The following is a 9,751-nucleotide window of genomic DNA, read 5'->3' as shown; positions in this document are numbered from 1 at the left end:
GCATGTCATGCAAGATGGTGGGGTGCTCCCGACTACCGGGTTCCCACGGGTTAGTGGCATGGAAACGAGTGACAATTCGGACATGGTGCAAACGGTGCATCTCATACAACACATGCATTCGGTCCACGGCGGTCGTCTCGTCATTATACCTTTGAAGCGTACGTTTCGGGGCGGACGGGTTCGAAGTGGAAGTACTTGTTCACGGGTCGTCGTGGGAAGTAGTGGCACACGTGGCGGCGTAGTGGAAGTAGTTGTACATGGTAGCAACGATAGTCAAACTTGGCGACCGGAGGGGTACACTTAAGTCGTCGTGGGAACTTGATGAATCCGAGGACTCCGGCGTAGTGGTACACGCCCGTAGATGAACTTGACGGGTCGTCGTCATCCTGGTACTTGGCGTCCTCTTGGTCTCGGCAGAGATGAAACGGAATGCAACGGTTGTGGTACATGGCGTCCAGGGCTTCGCGGGTCATCATTCTGTACTTGGCGTTCGGTGCGGTGGTCGTTCGGGCGCCGTATGTCGTGGTACTTGGTGGTCTTGATGATTCCAAGGGTCTCGGTAGAGGCCATGGCACTCCCTGGTGGCACCGAGGTGGTCTAGCAGCAGCAGCAGCAAGGGCGTCGGGGTGGTGATGGCCGTGGCGGGACTGCTCGAGGTAGCAGCAGAAGATGGCCGGGTCGAACGTCGGGGTTGACGGTCGGCGAGGTGGAGATGGGGCGGTGGAGCCGCAGGTGAGGTTCGGGGCGCGGCACGCGCCAGATCTGGAGCGGAGGGACTCGAATCCGGCGAGGGCGAGGAAGCAGAGGCACGAGGAGGGCCATGGCGGCACGGGTGACGAAGCAACAGCGGCACTGGCACCGGGCCATGTAACGGAGAGGCAAGGCAGAGGGGAAAGGGACGAGGGCGCGACGCTCCTGCGGGGCGCGGAGGACGATGGCTGCAGGCGCGGGGTCTCGCTCCTCTCCCTGGCGAAGCAAGGAAGAAGGAGGGGATCGAGGGAGAGGGGCGCTGCGGGAAGATGGGGGCGCTGCGGGAGGGAGAGGGTGAGATCGAGAGGTGGGGATCGAGCAGGGCTCTCCCTGGCTCGATGCATGCGTGTGTGGGTGGTGGCGGAGGGGAACGAGAGGGGTTGAGGGGTCGAGCGGCTAGGGTTGGGAGGGTTAGGTGGGCCGGCGCTGGTTGGTTAGGCCCAAGAGGCCGGCTGGGCTGCAAGGCTGCGCTCTCTCTCTCTCCCTCATATTTCTTTTAATAGAAAAGAAATTAGAGAGAAGAAAAGAAAGGAGGAGTTAGGGAAAGGATTTGTGCAAGGGGCTATTTTCCCGGACTCATAAAAATGTGCTTGATCCCGGAAAAAATAGAAGTGGGCACACGTGTGAAGTTGAATTCAAACTCATTTGAATTTAATTCAAATGGTTTGAACTAGGACGAGGTTCTAGGAGTGTCCAAAAATGTTGAGAATCTTAGAGGAGCCTCGATAACAGAGATGAGAATTATTGGCAAAGTTTGGGGAACAAACTTGAAATGGAAAAGGCATGGCGTTTATTATGCAAGTGTGTTATGGTTAATTCCAAAAGAATGGAATATTTATTATAGCTCCCTAATATTGGGAGGATATGTTATAAAGAGAAGTCACCATATGAATTCCCTCGATTTAAATAGATCAAAAATCTATGCAATTTATTTAGTTGAGTTTTAAAAATTAAATGACATGATGGCATGATGACATGATGCAATGCAAAATAAATAGAGCAAGCAAAAAGAAACACACGGTGATCACGAAATATATGGAAGTGTTCTGGAGGGTCGGTCTTGGGGCGTTACACCACGGTACACGACGAGGCGAGAGGAAGGGTAGCCCCCGACGCCCTCCCGGAAGGTCAGGTGGCACCCATAGGCGCCACCGCGCCGGTGTCGGCCACGCCGACAGGGGTTTCCCCCGATCCCAACCTGCACCTCGGGCGCTCCGGATCCAGCCACCAAACCAACCACCACCATGCGCCAACGCGGTCATGAGGCCCCCACGCCGTCTCACCACGACACCGCGAAGTGAGGACAGCGCGGCGAAGAATCTGAGCCGGGACTAGGGCATCAACACCGTCGGCACGCGGGAGGGCCCCACCTCCACCGTCAGCGACGGTAGCCGTCCGGACGCAATAGCAGGAGCACACCAGGCCCGGCCGAGCCCTCGTGGGCCCGTAAAGCTCCCGCCTTCGCGCTGCTGCCGGCACGCCATCGGCGCCGACACCCCATATCCGAGCCGCTCCTCCTCCTCACCGCGCCGCAGACAACGAGGCCACGCCGGGGGCCGGCCCGCTAGGACCCAGATGGGGCCCGCCGGGCCCAGATCTGGGCCGGGAGCGCGACGTCGGTCACCCCGCACCACCACGCCGCCCCGCCGCCAAGGAGCAGCGCCGCCACCACGTCCGCAGCCGGCCACCCCGCCGGGTCACCGGACCGCCGCCAAACCGAGCGACACCGCCGCCGCCCCCCTGCCCCGGGCTAGGAGGACGAGCGCGCGGGGAGAGGAGATCCTGCCGCCGCCGGCACCCCCCGGGCCGGAGCCGGGGGCGCCCGCCGGCGACGGCAGGGGAGAGGAAGAGGATGCGAAGCCGAGGGGAGAGACGCAGGGGCCGCCCCGGCCGCCTCCCGGGGATGCGGCGCGAGGGCGGAAGGAGGGGCTGGGAAGGAAAGGCGGGGGAGGGGGACTCATCTAGACATGACAAATATGTGTAGACTCTAGGATACAAATATGCGTAGACTCTAGCAGGTCATGTCGGCTCTAGGATACAAATATGTGTAGACTGTTACCTCTCAAGTTCAGAAAAACCAATGGTATCATATGAATTGGATTACGTGGAAGACACAGAGATAAAAGGTACATGGTTGCATTCATATAGACATTGATTTATCATTGCGAGGGCTTAATCAGGTCATGTATGATTCACGAATCTCTGCTATTTCTTTACAATTTTTTGGAAGTTTCTAGGTCATAGGCCACAGATGTTCGATTAGGAGGTGAATGTATGAAATTAAGGAGGCCCTGATGTTTTGAGTTTAGATGTGATAATTTAATTTCACAATTTGTCATAGATTTGTGCAGTAGTAGCATAGTTGCGACGCCTCTATAACAATTCTACAATTGAAGGGGTGTTTTATTTACTATCTCCTCTAATTAAATTATTTTGTGGTTTGCCTAACCCAAATTTTGTAGTTTTTTTCTCTGAATTCTGTTATCTATCTTGCGCAAAATTAACCACTTCTTTGTAAAGTGTAGAGTTCACTATGGTTAATTTTATTATCATAGTAAATATTGTTTTCTACTATAATCATGATATCATGACCATGTGAACTAGGTATGCAAGGTATTTCTCTTGACTACTATTTTGTCAAACAGTGAAGTTACACTGGTTGTTTTTGTGAATATGTTCTTGGAGTCAATCTTTGGCAGATACAAAATCAGCATTCGAGCAGCTACAAACACCAGAGGAATATGTTGTCGGAGAAGGTGCGGCGTTGTGGTGAGCAGAAGGTTGTGTCGTTGTGGTGGTCACCGTGGGCTATGATGGAGCGCACTCCTTGGCATCAGCTTGAGATGCCGTGGAGGGAGAGGAGGGGGCAGGTGACATCGTAGAGAGGAGGGGACGTGCCGGTGAGAGCAAGGTGCGATCCATATGACGTGGCATCGAGGGGAGGCGACAATGAGAAGCCGTGGTAGGCAGAGCGGGCTGGAAGAATGAGATGTGAGTGTCACCGCCGCATCGTGCGATGAGTGAGAGGGTGAATTGCTTTTTTTAAGATAAGAGGAGGAGGAGGGTTTGTTTGATTTTAAGGGAAAATCGGCCGTTTGCTATGAGAGAAATGTCACAAACCCTAACAAGTCATTTCTGGAAAATAATTACCAACAAATGATTTATAGGTGAGCCTACATGTCAACAAAATTGGCATGCGACTCACTCCACTAAAAGGCCCGATGTCATTCACTTTGACTAAAAACGGTCACCCGCTTGAATCTAACAGCTGACCAATGAGTATATATATTGTATATGAGCTGTTTAATATATGTTTATATGTTCACCTTTGTATATTAGAGATAAAAACCGAGGCATCGGATGATGTTTTGAAAATTGTGATTGCCAAAGTCACTGACATAACTATAATGGATCAGACTAAAAACTCATCGAGTTTTACAGAATTAGAAGAGATGTATACAAATAATTGTTCTTTGTAGAAATATTGCACATTATAATACAAAAGGTGTATTTCTATATATTTTATTTTTGTAGATTATGAGAAATGAAGATGAATTATGTTGATGTTTAAAAAGAAACCAAACGACGAGGGTCCCAAGGCGATGCCAGCGGAAGAAGCCAAAAATTCATCAAGTTTAGTATATGCAATAAAAAATTAAAAGACCCGTAGCAACGCACAGGCATTCTACTAGTTAACAAGTAATTAAGCTGCACTGCCACTCTTTACTAATTAGAATGATTCAACGAAAAATATGAAAAGAAAACTTATAATGGCAACACTCTCATTCATAACGATGATCTATGAGGTGAATTTTTTGTACTACTAGTATTAACTAGTTTCTTGATACTAATTACTAGTCCAGTAATCGATGAATAAAAATTAGATTACAGGAGGTGGCCGCGCCTCCCAGACATCCAACACGTTGTCCTCCTTATGCACCGCAAAGAGACGGTCGCCCCCAACGGAGAAGTCGTTAATGGCGCCACTGCCTTGGCTCCCGCGCAGCGCCAGCCTCAGGTCATATGTAGGGCCGCCAAACACGGAGATGGTGTCATCCTTGGACGCCAAGAGCAGTCTACCGTGCACGGCAAGCTTTGGAATATTGCACTTGGAAGTCGAACTCATCTTGCTCTGATGTAGCCACTGCACGTTTCCGGATCCGGAGTTGCCCTGGATACGAATGTCGAGTAACCCGAGATCATGGTGCTCATTGAAGCAGACCGACCTCTCGTCCTCCATCACGGCGGCTGGATCCACAACGTATCCGTTCTTCCCCTCGCGGGCACTATCATACCACCACGACCACACCACGCTCATATCCCGGGAATCTACCAGAGCCATGGAAAATAACGAGCAAACGCTGGCCGCCATCAGCGTCTTGGTGTTTGGCAGCCATTGAAGCTTGGTGGTTGTAACGCCCCAAGACCGACGTTCCAGATGCCTTTCTTGTTTTTCGTGTTCGCCGTGTGTTTTATTTGTGTGTTGCATTCATCATCGCATCATTTGCATTGCATCGGCACTTCGTTGCCGTCATGTTTTAAAACTTGCATTCGCTCGTCGTTGCCGTTTCTCCCTTTGCCTTCATCACCTCTCTTAGACCCCCTCGCTTGCTTGTCCGAAACTTGCCCCCGAACCCGACCCGCTCAGTCGTCACCATTGGATCCGAATCATCCCCTAACATCTATAAAACATCTCCGTTTTCTTATTTGGACTCCCTAACCTATCTATTCTCGACCGCCCGATTATGATCGGACGGACCAGATTAGCCCCTAACCAAAATCCATGCTATTTTAGCAGATCAAACCCTAGTCGCTAGTTGTCCCATCCATCCATTCCCTCACCTGCCGCCGCCACTCCCTTCCTCGGGATCCCTCCCGATCCAGCAGCCACCCACCTCAGAGTCCTCTCCACCCAACCAGATCGCTCCGACCAGCTCCTTGATCTCCGCCGCCACCCGCAAGCGCAGCCACCTGCCTTCCCGATCCACCCATCGATCCACCCCCACACCGAGCTCCTCCCGTTCGCTCCTCCCTCCTCGACCCTGCTGCCTCACCGGACCCGCGTCCCTGCGACCAAGCCTGCCGGAGTGCCACCAGGCGGCTACTCCCCTCCCTCGCTAGCCTCCCGCGCCGGAGACCTCTGTTTCCGCGTCGCTGCCGTCAAGCTCCGTCGAACTGGAGCAGCACCGGACCAGCAGGACTGTGCCCTCCCTCTCCATCCTCCCCTCTGTTTTCCTCTTGCTCCCCGGTAACGCTCTCTCTCAGATTCTCTCATCTCTCTCGTTTCTCTTCACAGGGACCGACGCCATGGACGCCCATGCTCTACCCCGAGTCCATCACCGCTGCCGTTTCGCGTCAGATCCGGCCGGGGACCGCCGGATCTCGCCGCCTCCGCCATGGACCACCCATTCCCAGACCTCCTCCGCGCCGCCTTGCCTCAGCCGCACCACGTCTGTTGCGCCTTCGCCATGTCCCTGCCGCTGCGTCCAAGCCCCAGCGGTGCCGTGGCCTCGCCTCTGCATCGAACAGACGAACGAAGCTGCCGCTGCCTGCTTCGTCAGTTTCACGACGGGAACGCTTGACCCATCGTGTTGACCGCGCCACGCCAGAGCATGGCCCAGCGCCCCTTCCAGCCTCCCTCTCCACCGAACCGGGCCGAAGCCCATGGGTGAGCTGCCCCCCGAGAACCTGCTCCTGTTCGGCCCTGTTCAAGTTTCGGCCCGATGCATGTTTTTCCTCTGCTGCGTTTTTAGCTAATTTCCAGAGAGTGCCAGTTTTGCAGAAAAACCCTCTTTGTTCATGCATCAATAAGTCACAAACCATGCAACAGAATTAAATAAACTATATATGTAAGATGCTCAGTTTTTCATGTACTTTCATAATATGCCACTTTCATACATGTTTAAAATGTTTAACTTGTTGTTTGCATTAATTTGCTTAAATGCCATGCTAAAATGATTTATTTCATAATTAATTAACCGTAGATCCGAATTTAATAAACTTTATATGTAAATGGGGTAGAAAAATGCCTAGTTTAACATGGTGCACTTTATTTTGCTGTTTAACAACATTAAAATTGTGTTTATGGCAGAACAGTACCAAACTCAAATTATGCACATGAGGATTTTCCGGAATTGTTATCTGTTGTTCCGGCCTCATTTAAACTTGCCTAAATAGTTAGTTTACTTATGCTTCACCCCTTGCCATGTTTAAGAACATTTAATATTGTTGGGTACATAAACAAGACCGAACTAAATAACTTGAATGTGGTGTTTCGTCGATATGCAACTCGTTGCATATTGAGCTCCACTTAATTTGTTGTATTGTTTGTGCACCTTGTTATGCCATGCCTCATTAAACTGGACATGCATCATACTTGATTGTGCATCATGCCATGTTTATGTGATGATTGTTTACTATGCTGTTTGTTTCTTTCCGGGTTGCTTCTCTCGTTAGCTTCGGTTTCGTCCCGGAGTTGTGAGGATTCGTTCAACTACGTCCGTTTGTCTTCTTCATGGATTCGATCTTCTTCCTAGCGGGATCTCAGGCAAGATGACCATACCCTCGAAATCACTTCTATCTTTGCTTGCTAGTTGTTCGCTCTATTGCTATGCCGCGCTACCTACCACTTGCTATATCATGCCTCCCATATTGCCATGTCAAGCCTCTAACCCACCTTTCCTAGCAAACCGTTGTTTGGCTATGTTACCACTATTGCTCAGCCCCTCTTATAGCGTTGCAAGTTGCAGGTGAAGATGAAGTTTGTTCCATGTTGGAACATAATTATGTTGGGATATCACAATATCTTTTATTTTAATTAATGCATCTATATACTTGGTAAAGGGTGGAAGGCTCGGCCTTATGCCTGGTGTTTTGTTCCACTCTTGCCGCCCTAGGTTCCGTCATACCGGTGTTATGTTCCTTGATTTTGCGTTCCTTACGCGGTTGGGTGATTTATGGGACCCCCTTGACAGTTCGCTTTGAATAAAACTCCTCCAGCAAGGCCCAACCTTGGTTTTAACATTTGCCACCTAAGCCTTTTTCCCTTGGGTTCTGCAGACTCAAGGGTCATCTTTATTTTAAACCCCCGGGCCAGTGCTCCTCTGAGTGTTGGTCCAACCTGTCAGCCGCCGGTGACCACCAGGGGCAACTCTGCGCTCGCCTACCGGAAGTTTGGACAATCCGGTGTGCCCTGAGAACGAGATATGTGCAGCTCCTATCAGGATTTGTCGGCACATTCGGGCGGCTTTGCTGGTCTTGTTTTACCATTGTCGAAATGTCTTGTAAACCGGGATTCCGAGACTGATCGGGTCTTCCCGGGAGAAGGAATATCCTTCGTTGACCGTGAGAGCTTATAATGGGCTAAGTTGGGACACCCCTGCAGGGTTTGAACTTTCGAGAGCCGTGCCCGCGGTTATGTGGCAGATGGGAATTTATTAATGTCCGGTTGTAGAGAACTTGACACTTGACTTAATTAAAATGCATCAACCGTGTGTGTAGCCGTGATGGTCTCTTTTCGGCGGCGTCTAGGAAGTGAACACGGTTCTTGTGTTATGGTTGTGCGTAAGTAGTTTCAGGATCACTTCTTGATCACTTCTAGCTTCACGATCGTTGCGTTGCTTCTCTTCTCGCTCTTATTTGCGTATGTTAGCCACCATACATGCTAGTGCTTGCTGCAGCTCCACCTCATTACCCTTTCCTACCCATAAGCTTGAATAGTCTTGATCTCGCGGGTGTGAGATTGCTGAGTCCTCGTGACTCACAAATACTTCCAAACAGTTGCAGGTGCCGTTGACGTCAGTGCAGGCGATGCTACCCAACTCAAGTGGGAGTTCGATGAAGACCTTGGTCGTTACTATGTTTCGTTTCATGTTGATCAGTAGTGGAGCCCAGTTGGGACGATCAGGGATCTAGCATTTGGGGTTATCTTCTTTTTTATTTGGATTTGACCGTAGTCGGTCTATGTGTGTATCTAGAATGATGTATGATTTTATTTATGAATTGTGTGAAGTGGCGATTGTAAGCCAACTCTTTATCCCATTCTTGTTCATTACATGGGATTGTGTGAAGATGACCCTTCTTGCGACAAATCACCATGCGGTTATGCCTCCAAGTCGTGCCTCGACACGTGGGAGATATAGCCGCATCGTGGGCGTTACAAGTTGGTAATCAGAGCCATCCCCGACTTAGGAGCCCCCTGCTTGATCGAATCGCTGACGTTGTTGAGTCTAGAACAAAAACTTTTTGAGTCTTAGGATTATATATATCGGAGAGTAGGATTCTTTTTACTCCTCAGCCCCTTCGTCGCTCTGGTGAGGCCTCCTGACGTAGATGTTTTGACTTTCCTCTCCTCAAATTTCACTAAAAAAATTTAGGATCACGCGGGTATCTTGGAATCGTTCCGATGGTTTTGTGACAAGAACATTGTTCTTGGTGCCTCCTGACATTTAGGGGTTGTGGCAGTGTCCCGGGGAGTTGAGCTCCGAGGTGTTGTCGTCACAATTTTATCGTTGCAGTTCTGGAATACTTGAGTTTCGCCGACATCGAAAATCTCTTTTATGCAGTTGTTGGTGAGATCACCTCGACGCCACCCAGTACTAGGGCGGGAGTTCGGGAGTATTGCCATAACTCGTATAATGGATGCTTTTCGAAGGTTGAGGTACACGATTTCCGGAGTTTTCTTGGTTATGTGTTGACGGATGGATACAGCTGGATCTAGGAATTGTTAGTTTGGGTGAGATATATTGCGTCCCCTGTATCCCCAACACCAGATTGCATAACCAGAAAGTTTCGGGAGTTTATAGGTGGGAATTCAACTAGCTCCTAGGAAATCTTTTTGATGGATGTATGATTTGAGATTGGGGTCCAACGTCTAGTGGTTCGCTTTTCACGGTCGATTTACAGTGGTCGCGAGGCGTCTTAAAGAATCCTTGGCTATGCCGATTCGGGGACGTCTTGTTTGTCATTCGTGACGTCCACTGTACGTCATGCCTGTGGGGCC

At 50.3% G+C, this 9,751-nt stretch overlaps 1 protein-coding gene across 1 annotated transcript; it reads right to left on the bottom strand.

Moving 5' to 3' along the window:
• Positions 1-4,630: 4,630 nt before the first annotated feature.
• LOC141026918 (BTB/POZ domain-containing protein At2g24240-like) lies at positions 4,631-5,122 on the bottom strand. The gene has a single exon (XM_073503799.1). It carries the CDS (start codon positions 5,120-5,122, stop codon positions 4,631-4,633), a length of 492 nt encoding a protein of 163 aa, XP_073359900.1.
• Between the last annotated feature and the right edge of the window lie 4,629 nt (positions 5,123-9,751).

This window comes from Aegilops tauschii, chromosome 7 (assembly GCF_002575655.3).
Source record: "Aegilops tauschii subsp. strangulata cultivar AL8/78 chromosome 7, Aet v6.0, whole genome shotgun sequence".
Taxonomy (NCBI): Eukaryota; Viridiplantae; Streptophyta; class Magnoliopsida; order Poales; family Poaceae; genus Aegilops; species Aegilops tauschii.
Note: the sequence above shows the minus strand (reverse complement) of the source record. Positions and strands in the feature narration are given on the sequence as shown.

Coding starts and splice junctions, on each gene's coding strand:
- LOC141026918 (XM_073503799.1), bottom strand. CDS start 5,122: ATGGCGGCCAGCGTTTGCTCGTTATTTTCCATGGCTCTGGTAGATTCC.